This window comes from Siniperca chuatsi, linkage group LG6, assembly GCF_020085105.1.
Source record: "Siniperca chuatsi isolate FFG_IHB_CAS linkage group LG6, ASM2008510v1, whole genome shotgun sequence".
Lineage (NCBI taxonomy): Eukaryota > Metazoa > Chordata > Actinopteri > Centrarchiformes > Sinipercidae > Siniperca > Siniperca chuatsi.
Genome location: NC_058047.1, coordinates 26,011,248 through 26,025,852, shown reverse-complemented (window position 1 = coordinate 26,025,852; position 14,605 = coordinate 26,011,248). Strand labels below are relative to the sequence as shown.

The 14,605-nt window shown below is 40.0% G+C and overlaps 1 protein-coding gene across 2 annotated transcripts; it reads left to right on the top strand.

Moving 5' to 3' along the window:
- The first annotated feature begins 3,808 nt into the window (after window positions 1–3,808).
- LOC122877544 (tetratricopeptide repeat protein 39C) lies at window positions 3,809–12,757 on the top strand. Of its 2 annotated transcripts, none has more exons than XM_044199253.1 (14): window positions 3,809–4,188; window positions 5,346–5,394; window positions 6,336–6,464; window positions 6,964–7,078; window positions 7,303–7,663; window positions 8,491–8,659; window positions 8,992–9,085; window positions 9,184–9,291; window positions 9,379–9,488; window positions 9,587–9,710; window positions 9,814–9,911; window positions 9,999–10,103; window positions 10,218–10,256; window positions 10,385–12,757. In XM_044199253.1, exons 2-14 carry the CDS (start codon window positions 5,362–5,364, stop codon window positions 10,472–10,474), a joined length of 1,575 nt encoding a protein of 524 aa, XP_044055188.1. In that variant the 5' UTR covers window positions 3,809–4,188; window positions 5,346–5,361; the 3' UTR covers window positions 10,475–12,757. The 2 variants fall into 2 exon arrangements, with proteins under 2 accessions (XP_044055188.1, XP_044055187.1); XM_044199252.1 differs by having other exon boundaries at window positions 3,810–4,644.
- The last annotated feature ends 1,848 nt before the right edge of the window (window positions 12,758–14,605 follow it).

The following is a 14,605-nucleotide window of genomic DNA, read 5'->3' as shown; positions in this document are numbered from 1 at the left end:
GTACTTTCTTACCTGAAAATCAGTGTTTTGGCTGTAAAATCTGTACACTTCTTCATATAGCTATGAAATTTCACATGCAAGGTCAGTAAAGAAGTGGTCATACATGAAATTGATCACATGACTCTTAGGTCATCCCTTCTTTGTGAAAATGGTGCTGTTACAACCATCCCCAGTCTCCCCTCCCCTTTATCGTCTCTATGAGACGCACCGGGCTTTCAATTAACTTCAATGTAAAACCATTCGCTACAATATTAGACGCTCAGAGGAACTGCTCCGGCCGTCCATTCACTCCAATATTAACCTGACCGCGGCGCTATAAGACGCTGTGAGCATCAGTCCCATTAGGGAACTGAGGACCCGCCACCCGGAAGTATTTCACTCACTGTTACTAAAGGTTAAAGGTCAATGTTACGGCTATCAGTTTAGATTATTTGTCCTTCAGTTCTGAGAAATAAAGTTTTTTGTTGTCAGTTTATATCTATATTTATATATCTATATTATATCCTTCATATACACCATCGTTCAAAAGTTTGGAATCACCTGTTATATTGATGTTTTTCTTCTTTCCTTCAATAATGGCTATTTTAACACAGACAAAAACAGTATAATTATACACCACATAAAACTTACGTTTAGTCGATGTCCCCACAGTGTTGCATAACAATGGAGAATAGTGTTGTAACCATTTTTTACCTAACCTACTATTTCTATGTTGAAGTTTTAAGAATAGCTTTGCTAAAGTAACACGCCTGTTAATTCCAGCTTGTTATAGGCATTATTGTGAACGTGATGCTGAAACAGGAACCTGTCCCTTTTTAAATCTGCACAGATTTTAATGCTAAGCTTCCAATTTCTTTTACCGGTGGCTGCTGATTTCTAATATTCTTATTTAGCTGTTGCTCAAATTATTTTCTGTGCAATTAAATGTATTTACAATATGCTGTACCTCCTGCTGCATCCTGTGCAATCAAATCTTTGTGCAATCCATCCATATCTCAAGGCAATATATTAGTATTATGCTACACACCGTGTGTATTACAATGTCTGTGCAAGTATTCTGTGCAATTATCCATCACATATATCTGTATAAATGACAGGTGTATATAGTGTTTATAGCTCTTATTTTCTATTCTCTATTTCTATTTAATTTTTATTTCATTTGTATGTTTTATCTATTAACCTTTTTCCTGCACGTGTTGAATCTTGAGCTGCTGTAACAAGCGAGTTTCCCCAGTGTGGGATCAATGAAATCTATCTTATTAATTTATCTTATTTAGTGGAACTTGTGACCAAAATGAGTCATCTTCAGAGATTGTTGTACAATACTGCTGACAATCTAGGACATTACTACAGGCGTGGAGGAAGGCCTGAAGTGCTTGGGTTATGAGGTATGCATAGGCTACTGTTTACACAACCCTGGAGAATTGTTGTATCTTTTTGATTCTTGGTTTTTTTCTGATTCAATCAGAATCTGTTTTATTAACCAATCCAAGCATACAAAGAATGTGTCTTGGCATTTGCTCCCAAAAAACACAACACAGAAGAATAAGAATAGACAAAAGTATGGTAATAATAATAATAATGATAATAATAATTAAATACACAAAGTAGGCTAATATTAAAATTTAATTGACATTTGAAAATGTATTTATAGAATGGAATAGTAACAGTTTTGACATGGTTTATAAAAATTGAAATGAAATATTGACTGTACAAAGGAAATTTGGACGGTGCTATGGACAAAGAAATGAAGTGTATGAAATATATGAAGGTGACAAGAGCAAACATTAAATGTGACATGTGCATGAATAATTAAATCATGGAACAGTGGAGGCTGAATGCAATGCACAATATAAAGTCCAGTTTGATGATATATACGAATGTGACAAATGCAGGGATTAAATGAGGGATGTGAAAGGTAAAGTCCAGGTTGATAACCCCTTCTTAAGGAAGGGGATTTCATAATTAAATATCCTCAGTCACATATTCTTGGAAATATAAAATTAAATGAGCAACTTCACATGGGGCAGAAATTTGAAATGGAATGAAGCCCACTGACAGACAGCCCAACACAGGAGTCGAACGCGCCACCCACAATTCCCTACGCAGGCTACGCGCAGCAGCGTCCATAGCAACCACCATACCGATGTGAGACCTGAGAGAATCTTCGTAATAACTAACAAAACTAAGGATCATATACATTCATTGAACGAAGATTATGAGACTAAAACGCATATTTATCACTAGAAAACGTTATCAAAACGCATTTTAATGCAGAAGCTATCTTTAAAAACTGCATTTCCCACTGAGAATAAAAGAAACGTCCGCCAGTTTGGTTTTCACCATAGACTGTGGTTTTCACAAAGGAAGTTGGCAGTCACGTGACATGGACGCAGGCCAATAGGACAAAAAACTTTATTTCTCAGAATTGAAGGAGAAATCGCTCAAACTGATAGCCATAACATTGACCTATCATATAGTTGAATTTCTTTCGTGTTTTAGTTCTGAGAAAATGTTGAGGATATCATTGAAAGAAAACCTTAACATGGGAATTAAGAGTGAGTGAAATACTTCCGGGTGGCGGGTCCTCGGTTCTCTAATGGGACTGATGGTTAGATATGTTGTAACGTTCCCCACTGTGAGTGGCTCCTCTTTCCGCTGTGCATTTTATTGTGGATCAATAGAGTCCACAGCAACAGTCATCTTTGAGTGGACTTTTCAACTTTGAATCCAAAACCCGGTCACAATGTGTATGTACTGTAGTACGGAACTGGGACAGAGTGGGGGGTCTATAAAATGACCCAACATACACATGCTTTGTTCCAATACAGGGCCTGCATAGAAAGTAAGCGTTTCAAGACATATGTCATAACACATGAACATGCTATTATAAAGAGACTACCACTCATGGTAAAAAATCTTAAAGACCAGGTTCATATTGTTTTTGTAGGCCTATGTCTAACTTGCCCATATATACACTGGGTTTGTGGTAATACTCCTCATCTCCATACTGGCTCAAGAGACCCATTTGGAGTTTATTAATATTAATATTACCAGTACCATTACATTATTATTATTTTAAAATTCTAGGTGGAATTTGCATCATGTCGCCAAATGCTTGCTCATGGTGGGATTTGGTGGGTAAATAATATTATAACGAGTGCGGTCTAGACCTGCTCTATAGGAAAAGTGCAAGGAGATAACTTCTGTTATGAATTGGCGCTATATAAATAAATACATTAATTGAATTTGTGAATGTGAACAATGGGGGACAAAATCCACAGTTAGTAAAAACTACAGGACACAAGTGAAGTGTGTGTATTCTCATAAGAGGGTTGCGTTATTTCTACCAGCTTGAGTATTTCTGATAGAACATCTGTAGACCTGAACACCTTATGCCACGACGATAGCAAACGGTTACTCATTCAAAGTATTTCTGGTAAATAATATTTAATATGCCATATGTATGCCTCGTTAAATTCCCGAGACTTGGAGTCTTAAGTAGACAGGGCCCTCATGTGAGGAGGACCCACAAACACAGCAGAATGAATAGCCCTGGGTGTGGGGAGGGGCCCATAGAGATGAATGCCTGTTTACAGGGACTTGTTTTATTTCTTCTGCTTGATAAAAAAAAATATATATAATTTTTTTTGACAGATGGTAACACATATCTCAAATATGTCAAATATTAGGTCAGAATGCTTTGCACTCAACAATCACAGATCATCCCACAGGCATAACAGGCAAGCCTACAGGCAAATGAGCGACGGTACCTGTTTAAGAATAATAAAAATGAAGTTTAGCTGCAGCTCTGTCTCTGATTCTCTGATTCTGTGATGCTCCTCACCTGCCCGTCATCACTGTGACTGCAGGCGGCTCAGTCTGCGCGTCCATTGGCGTGACGCTTAGAGGAGCGGGGTTGGGTTTGGAGCCTGCGGCTGCAGAGGGAGTCTGAGGGATGAAGGCTGACAGGATGCAGCTTCGCCTCAGCGGGCCTCAACCCTCCATCCTCCCGGCGATGCGCTGTGCGTTATGACGCCAGGCCGTTTGACGAGTGCATAACGTGGGACTGGCAGAGCAGCACATTAGCCTGGACCCCCGTTATGTAACGCATCGGATGCTGCTGCTGCACGGCAGAGCGTTGCAGGGGAAAAGACTGACGGATGGCTGATTTAGTTACAGATAACGGTGAGTTGGCTTATGACTGAGCGTACATACGTCATGCTGTCGGCAAGTACAATGATATTTGTAAATCGCTGGAGTGCAGTATGATTAAGCCCGTCTGGGCATCAGTGGCCTATCCCTGAGGTGCACAGACGTCTGGAGCCTGCGGAAGCTGCACAGCCTTTTCTTTTAGCCGAGGCGCGTCTCTGTTTAAATCCGTCCGACATCAGTGGAAATAAACCAATGCGGGTTTGTTTCAGAGAGGAAACAGGTTCACATTTTGTTCTCCATCGCACTGGTTTAATCCAGCAGCCACTGAGCTGTGGTATAAACAATGGCGGGTCCCGAGCAGTCCCAGCAGCAGCAGCAGGTAGAGGAGAAGGCAGAGCACATAGATGATGCTGAGATGGCCCTGCAAGGTATTAACATGCTGCTCAACAACGGATTCAAAGAAAGCGACGAGCTTTTCAGGAGATACAGGTAATTATTTGATGCTTTATCGCCACAATAATGTGTTACAGTATGTTGCATGCCTAAGCCTATAGTATCAGCAAGAGTGAAAAATAATCTCCAAGAAAAATGTTACAAGGGGCTGAAACAGGATCAAGTGAAAAATAAAGAACACTGAGTATTGCATGCAGCCTACTACTGCTGTACAAACAGTGAAGACATTGCTCCACATATATAACAAATAAATGACTGTTTTGGCTGCTTTAAATGCACTTAAAGCCAGTTTATCAGTGAGTAAGGGTCTCTGGCCCCCAGGTGTTTGTCTTACCTGTCTTACCGTTGACATACTGTACACCCCCTCTGATTTAATGTTTCAGACAGATTTTTGAGAGTATGTTTTGGGGGCATTTTGCCTTCTTGTTTTTTGATAGCAAATATTGGCAGGTGGACACCCCACGTCAAACAAACAGATAGTTAGACCCCTGATGACTGATGTCATGACCTGGGGATTGTGGCTGCACCTGCTCCCGAGCGTGCTCTGTGCTGGAAAAGTTACCATCCACGGCTCCTTTCAGTTATCCGTGCGAATCATTCTCTTTGGTTTTCTGGATGCTGAGACAGAGGTGTGCCGAAACTATAGGAAGACAATGGTTGAGATTTTGTTGCAATTACAATTTTCAAGAAAAATTTCAACTTAGTTTCTTCCTTTCTCCTTCCTATTCTCTCTGTAGGACCCACAGCCCTCTGATGAGCTTTGGGGCCAGTTTCGTCAGTTTCCTGGTGAGTTTCCTGTCAGCTGGTGATAAACTGATCAAATATAATGCCAGAAGAAATATCAGTTAGTGTTAGGAAATAGCAAAACGGTGATTAATATAACTGATATAGCAGCAGAGTTAGATTCAAGCCCATACTGCCACAGTTCATAAGGAAAGGAACCATTATCAAGAACCCCAAATAACCCAATCTGTCAAATTTGTTGCATATAGTCAACACTGGCATCCTCTCCCTCGCTTTTCCATCCATTAACATAATGGACGCATCTTCCTCTCAAGTAGCATTGCTCCTGCAGAGAAGCACATTACTGTAACGCTGCATCCATCACCAATGGGAGAGGGAGAGTTTTCACAGCGTGGTGGTCACACGCACACACTCTGTCGCTGCCCCCCCGTGACGACACTCACACACCATGAAGCCAGAGATGATGTCATCCTCTGTCCCCCAGTTGCTAAATGGCCCTGAAGGCAGTGGGGGTGGTGACATCTGACCATCATGGTGGGCATTTGCAAATGCACAGGGATAGTTAAATGCAGCATAAATGGAGAAAATGCCTCAGTTATACTAGAAAATATCAAAAAGAAATATTATCTTCCTTTATGTGTTATTTCCTCACTGGTTCAAGGTGATCTTAGGAGGTTCCAGCAACATCAGAGCAAAGATTTTCTGATTGTGTTTGCTGTGTAGCATCTTTCCAACTCACAGCTGTACAGATGTCACTGTGTTCCTCCATTCATTGTTATGCAGAAAGAGCCCTTTGTCCTTTTTAAGACTATTACACAACACTCCTTCCCTCTTATTACAAGAGGTTTCTGTTTGTAAGCCAGCGCAAGCATAGATCTGCTCTGTAAAACAAGAGAATTTGATGTTAGAATTATAATGGAATACATCACTGCTTTTTAAAAGATATATTATGAACAAAACGTTTTTGCTGCATTGCATTGCAGAATGCCATGATGACATTTGAGGAGGAGAAGATGCAGACGGCCTGTGACGACCTGAGGACCACTGAGAAACTGTGTGAGAGCGACAGCGCCGGAGTCATAGAGACAATCAGAAACAAGATTAAAAAAAGTGTGAGTCAAAAACTATGGACAATTTTAAAAATTATATGATATGGACTGTTGCATGGCAATAAGAGACCTATAAACTAAACTCTATAAACTAAATAACAGTGCTACTGTCAAAGTTGAGCAGAACTGAAATAAAGTGATACTGATAACACCAATTCACACATTTAGATTTTTCACTTTGTGTAAACAAATAGGATCCACTGTTGCTGACGTCGCCACCGGAACAGGCTACTGTTCAGATAACAATGTTTATAGCCTCGGCATCAGGCCTAACGATGCAGTCAGTAGTGAGATCATGCCAAACCCACTCACAGATTCAATTAGTTCTTCTGTGAAATGTAATCAACAATGTGAGTGAGGAGTGTGAGGGCTGTCTAGCACCTCTGGGTCATTGAGAAAACTCCTTGTTACTTTGGCTGCCAGCCTCTGGGGAAAGCTTCAGTGTGTGTGCATATACTCCTTTTTGAATGTGTGTGTGTGTGTGTGTGTTTGGGTGTTACAGATGGACTCCCAGAGGTCAGGCGTTGTGGTCGTGGACCGCCTACAGAGACAGATTATTGTTGCTGACTGTCAGGTGTACCTCGCCGTGCTCTCCTTCGTCAAGCAGGAACTTTCAGGTAATCAAATCTAAGCCATAAGCTAAAGAGCATGTGCTTAAATCTGTCTGTCTCTCATCATGGCAACCAGTATTTGGGGCATTATGCCATCATGGTGGTGTGTGTCTGTATGACTGACTGCATGTAGACCATAGACTGTATATAATGATGGTCTTATTCTTCCACTTGAGCATCTCTATGCAAAACCTCATCAAAAGTATGATGTTTCTTGTTTCCACTAACAGCTTATATCAAAGGAGGCTGGATTCTTCGTAAGGCGTGGAAAATGTACAATAAGTGCCACAGTGACATCAGCCAGCTGCAGGAGGCCTGTCAGAGGAGGTCCTCTGTCCACCAGGAGTCCCTCTCAACGGACAACGCCAACCACAACGCGCCAGTGGAGAACGCCGTGACGCCCGAGGCCCTGGACCGGCTCAAGGGCTCCGTCAGCTTCGGCTACGGCCTCTTCCACCTGTGCATCTCCATGGTACCACCACACCTGCTCAAGATTATCAACCTGCTGGGTTTCCCTGGTGACCGTCTCCAGGGCCTGTCCTCTCTTATGTATGCGAGTGAGAGCAAGGACATGAAGGCACCACTAGCTACGTGAGTAGGCGGTTGTATAGTTAGTTAATTTAAGACTTGCTGCTATAAACAGTTTTTTTTAAATTCACAATCTGTGAAAGGTGCCGCTCAAAGTTACAAACCCACAGATTATTTTCACCCAACTCTGCCGGTCTCTTCAGCTCTACGTTTTTGCATCTTTCAGCTCATTGTTTTGGTTTTATAGACAACTTTACCTGTTTTGGTTCACTCTCGTTTTCAGCCACGGCAGGCAGCTGTTTTCAGCGAAAAAGCTCTGAAAACCCACTGCATGCTACCTGCCCAGCACCAAACAGCAGAAACCTATATTACTCTAGCTGACCTTAAATGTTCATCCTTGACCTCGGAAACAGCAGTTCACAAAATAATCTCACAACAAGGTCCATTTAGTAATTGTTCTGGAGCACTAAAAATGAACTTTCATTCCCAATTTTTAAGACAGCATGGATGAGAAGTCCTCGAAGTGCTCAGAAAAAAATGGAAATTGCAATTCCATGACAACTGGACAAACTCGACCGGCTGTTTTTTTCCCCTGATCTGACAAACTGTAACCTAAACTTTTGATGGCAAGTTCACGCATTAGTATGTGAACCAACATGTCTGTGCCTTTTTTTTTTTTTTTTTTTACATGTGGAACACAGACCTACCTTGATTGAAATATATACTGCTGTTATTAATATATACAACATAACAGTGAACTGATCTGTCACATTTGGAGCTGCATATTTACCTTTCATAAAAATTCAGTTTAATGCAGATTCCCACTGAGCTTCAGATTCAAAATTTCAGACCAAATAAGACTGAGATGAACCTCCTGTTGTGTTCCTCAGGTTGGCCCTCTTGTGGTACCACACAGTAGTGCTGCCTTTCTTTGCTCTGGATGGTTCTGATACACATGAGGGGCTGCTGGAAGCCAAAGCTATTCTGCAGAGAAAGTCGGTGGTTTACCCCAACTCATCCCTCTTCATGTTCTTTAAAGGACGGGTTCAGAGGCTAGAGGTATGTACAGCAAGCTCGGGGATGGTGATGACACATAAGCCAGACTTTAACAAGTCTATTGAAGGTGCAAATGGTTTATCTGTAATGCTGGATAAAGACATTGGATAGCAAATATAGATAGACAAACCTTTCTTTTACAGTAGAATTCATCGGCTGGTACAGCAGTCTCTGTTCAAGCACATATAATTAATATGCATGTCAGATTGTTCATTAACTCACCAACATCTGATCCACCATCTACTTATCTAACTCTCTCATTCAACACGTGCATGTAGTGTGTGTCATAACTACCGTTACCTGTTGGTGTGTGTGCTCTCTCTCTCTGTCCCCAGTGCCATATCAACAGTGCTTTGGCCTGTTTCCATGATGCATTAGAGCTTGCATCAGACCAAAGAGAGATCCAGCATGTGTGTCTCTATGAGATTGGTACGTGTTTTCTCATCAGGTTAGTTGTGACATACTGGCACTTGGCGTAGAGTACAGGGAGGGATTCATTTTATTCTGTCTGCTTGTCTTTGTATCAGGTTGGTGTAGCATGATAGAGATGAATTTTGAAGATGCATACAGGTCGTTTGAAAGGCTGAAGAATGAGTCGCGTTGGTCGCAGTGCTACTATGCCTACTTGACCGGAGGTAAGCCTGTCACACACTAACATATGCTTACACTGCTGCGATATGTCTACTCTGTATTATATATAGTCATTTTTTGTCTTTTCCCAGTGTGTCAGGGTGCTTCAGGTGACCTGGATGGAGCAAGTGGTGTTTTCAAAGACGTGCAGAAGCTGTTCAAGAGAAAAAACAACCAAATAGAGCAGTTTGCTGTCAAAAGGGTGGGTTTTGCTGCAGATTTAGCCCCTTTTCTCTCATTTGGAAGTCATGACAAGTGTGTCACAAAAGTGTTCCTTCGCTGTCTGATTCCTATCTGCAGGCTGAGAGATTGAGAAAGACTTCGCCCACCAGAGAGCTGTGCATCCTCGGTGCAATTGAAGTGCTGTATCTGTGGAAAGCGCTTCAAAACTGCTCCTCATCTAAACTGCAGATAATGAATCAGGGTGGATGTAACCTTCATGATCCATACCAACATAACCAAGTTAGCTGCAGCCGGATTTTTATGAATTTCATTTTACCCTGTGTGATAATTGCCTCTTTATTCAGTGTTACAGAGCTTAGATGAAGCTTCGTGCAGAGGCCTGAAACACCTCCTTCTGGGTGCCATTCACAAATGTCACGGAAATATGAGAGATGCTGTGCAGGTATCAGTCTACATTGAGCACTGAATGACTTTGCAATTAATCTACACTTTTAATGTTACTCAGCTATCCATTTTATCTGTGATCCAGGCATTCCAGCTGGCTGCTAGAGATGAGTACGGACGACAGATCAACTCATATGTTCAGCCTTATGCCGTCTATGAGCTCGGATGTATACTCCTTGCCAAACCGGAGGTCAGTCAGCTGCACACAGCATTCAGATCTTTATTCATTCACATTTTTATTTGGATTGTACTGATGTGACCACATGCTCAGTTATAACCCCGTCTTTTTTATATTGCAATCCAGACAGTGGGAAAGGGGAGATCATTGCTACTTCAAGCAAAGGTAAAATATTTACACTTCAATCATCTAAATTAGAATTAATTTTAATTTCTCAGATAATGTTGGAAATGTATTACATGTTACAAGTAACTGATAAAAAAAATCTAATCTATCTATCTATGATGTTTTAGGAGGATTTTACAGGCTATGATTTTGAGAACAGGCTTCATGTCCGCATCCATTCAGCCCTGGCTTCTTTGAAGGAAGTAGTGCCTCAGTGACTCCAGGAAAGGAAGCTACAATGGCTCAAGCTATGCCCATGGCTTTTTGAACCAAGTTTTAAGTCATTCAAAATAACTGTATGACATCCCAGTGAACAGAGTCCTGTGGTTTTCATTCTTAAAGAATTTGGGGAGATACACTTGTTTCTCATCTTACCCAGTCAGATTGATATGAAGTGTCATCTCTGTGCATTTTGTACAGAGTTACTGTATACTGTATGTGGGTATCCACAAAGTAATGGAAATGGATAGCCTAGCTATGGCTAGCAAGTTAAAAAAAAACTACGCCTAAAAACTCCAAAGCTATGATACCGGTACAGACACCAAGCTAGTGGATACATCCACCTGGAAGGCCCACTAATGGGACCGCACTGTTGAGAAGCAGCATGCCACAGAGCAGTTTTTGGTGAAAAATAGCTCTAGCTGCTTGTAAAACCACAAGGTCAAAGTTTTTTTTTGCATTTCTGTTTTATGGCGTGTTCATAAACAGTATACCCTGTATAAATAAGACATCTTTAGGCTTGTTGGACGGCACATTTTTTCAATTTGACGAGCAAAGCTAGTTGTTCCCCCTTGCTTCCTGTCCTAGCGGTAAGCTAGGCTAAACACGTCCCTGGCCTATTTCTGAATAAGTTGCACAGAGATGAAATTGATATCAATCCTTGACCCTGGCAAAACAACAGACAAGCATATTTCCCCAAATCTCTAACTGTTCCTTTAAGTGTTTTCCGCACCCAAATGTGTTAGCTAGCTAGTAACAATTTTCCTCATTAACTTGTGTATTTAGAGGATTTCAGTCATGCCTTCTCCTCCCTTCAGTGAGCAATTCAGCACATAAAAGTACATTTTTAATGAGATCATATTTCCCTTAATAGAAACTTTACAATGAGTAATAAAAGACACAGTGTTTTTCACATTATTTAAAAACATGCAGAGCATTAGAGCAGCTTCAATAATAAAATAGAATTAATAATGCCAATTCTTTGCCATATCATGAAAAAGATAAAGGAAAGATTAGTCAAATTTAATATTTGATTTTATACATTCTTATAAAGGACTCAATGGGTTGTTAATTGTTTTGCAATGTTTAGCAAATGGACGTTGAATCATATCCCCAAGGGGCCACTTAATATATTCACAATGGAAATAAAATAACAAACTTGTAGTCTAATTAATTACCATGGGAAGAGTTAAACAGTGCCAAAAATTTTCACTGGTCACCTAAAATCACACATAGAAACAACTCGGCTGCTGTGAGTTAGCTATTCACATTCAAGTAGTTAGATATGATACATTTATAGTAATTGAGAAATCACCACACTACACAATGCCCTAATTATGTTTTTTATGTGGAAACACCGGGCATTGATCCTGTGCACTATGCATGGTATGGCAGGGTAACAGTGGCTTTAAGACTGTATTGAAGACAAATGTACCTGTGTGTCCATCCCTGCAAGTATATTAAGGTATTATTTATAATACAGTACACTTGGTACTGTAATGTTACCATTGAAAGGTGCTGCTAAATGTCAGCCTAATAAACATACATTACTAGTGACTTATTTTAATAGTGTTTTAGTGATACAAGCTTTTGAATTAGTCCATAATAGTGACAAGTGTATTCATTACATAGCAAAAGTTGTACTTTTACAAGTGTCATTTACCGTATGCTATTTTAGTTTGAGTCTTGAACCTACAAATCCCGTGATGGCCGGCAAGACAGGCTGCAGTGTTGTAGATCAAGCTGATTCAAAAGTGTGATCTTGAATTGGACAAAGAATAATATTTCTGTGACAAGTGATTTTAACAAACTTTCTCAACACAGTTTCACACTGTACATATGAATTATTCTGTGCAGGGTATTGCGTTTTATTAACGAGCACTCTGAGTTTTTGTCATGCGAGCAATATAAGTAAAAACAGGGCATCTTACAGCAATTTACAAAGGCTTTCAACAATGACTCTGTGTTTTTCATCCCATGTTCAAGGTTGTGGACATATAGATTTGTTTTGCTCTCATTAAGCTGGATAGACAAAGCCAGTCATTCCCTGTGGCTGTGATGGATGTAAACTGTGGTAAATGTTAAGGTGACCACTGTGCAAGTGGTCTGTGCGGTGCAAGTAATGTAACAGTGAAATGTCAGTAACCTACCCATTGTACCAAATACTTATGTTACTAAAAGATTTTTTCCTTTTGTCATGACATTTTGTTGAAATTGAGATCAGGATGATGGTGTTCCAATGTGTCACTGAACTCTACAATAAACTGCTCTCCATGAATCTACCCAAATGTGGGCTGTTTTTATGTACCTCATTTCTTTTCTATTGAAATTGCACTTTGGACAGTTAATATTATGTCGAATGTGTCAGGCTGGACATGATAATGTGCACATAATTCACATGGAAAAACAATTATGTGTAAGACCACTCAGGGTAAAACCTATCTAACTAAAAATCAGGTCAAGAGTCAAGTTAACCAATACATATTCCCTGAAATACCTTAGCTTCTGCTGACCAACAGAAAAATGGTAGTGGCCATCACTCAGCCCCACAGATTGAGAGATGCCAGTGTCACTGTAGCATTCATCCAGGAGAACCAAAGAGGGTAATGTGTTGATGCATAGATGTAAACTGATCTACCTCTGCTCTGCCATACCTTCGCCAAATCCGTTTTCTATGCCAGAGAGATGCCACTGCTCTGATGTTCTGGAAATGAAGAAAATGCATTTGCCCTGGAGCCACTGCGAGACAGTGGAAGAGGGTCGCCAAGACACCACTGACGGGGGGGGGGGGAGCTTTCAGGAAGTCATCACTATGATTCTGATCTGATGAGTCAGACAGGGCTTTGATGTGCTTTTTTAATTATGGTTTAAGTTTGTTTTATTTTGTTTTTAATCCACAGTGTCTATTTGTTTTTATTCCACCAGGGGGCGCTATCTCACAGGAAGCATCCAGGATGTGACATAGTGGATTTTCCCACACTTTGATTATGATGACAGCAGGCAAGACACCACAATAATGATATGAGGCTAGATGAAAATACCCAGTGGTGGAAAGTAACTAAGTACATTTATTCAAGTGCTGTACTTGAGTAAATTCAGAGGTATTTGTACTTTACTTGAGTATTTCCATTTTGTGCTATTTTATACTTTATACTCCACTACATTTCAGAGGGAAATATTGTACTTTTTACTCCACTACATTGATTTGAAAGCTTTAGTCACTAGTTCTTTGCAGATTCAGATTATTAACACAAATTATAATCAACAATTAGTGATGTATTATAATAATTATTGATAAAGCTACCCAGCAGTATATCAAGTAGTTAAAAGTAGTCCCACCTTTACCAGCTGCAACATTAAAGTGATGCTTACACAATAATGCATCAATAATTCTAATCCAATTATATAATATTTATTATTTTGAAATAGGCCATTCTGCATAATGAGTACTTCTACTTTTGGTATTTTAAGTACATTTTGTTCCGAATACTTATGTACTTTTACTTAAGAAAATTAGTTATTTATACTGTATTTCTACACTGTGTTATTGCTACTTTTACTTAAGTAACTGAGTATTTCTTCCACCACTGAGAATACCTATTAGTTGGATATGCAAATGATCCTTTGGAGGTCCCGAACTCAGCAAATCATGATGGGGAAAGTGTGTGTGTGTGTGTGTGTGTGTGTGTGTAATGTGTTCAATATCATTCAGAAAGCTAGACTATTAAAATAAGTCAAAACTGGATGAAACACGATTAAGTTATTATTGGTTAACTGCTGTATGTCATTATCCATCTGCTGGTTACGATTGCACTTTTAGATTTCTTATTAAATTTGTAATTCTTTAATGCAATGTGTAAATAGAATTCACCATGTTATTCTTATAATCGTTTCCCATCAAAATTAGGAGCTTCTTTTTTACTGAGCCTGAGAAGAGGGGAAGAGGAACGATCCATCATTCAGCGGATTATATTTATAATTCAATTCATGATATTATTGTCTCTGTTGTTTCCATGTTGAATGTGATTAGGGTGGGAGTTTGCTCAATGTGCTCTGATACACGCCAAGAGCATCTGTTTAAGAAAACATGTCTGTCACACTAGGCTCAAGGCAACAGCTCACTCAACCAA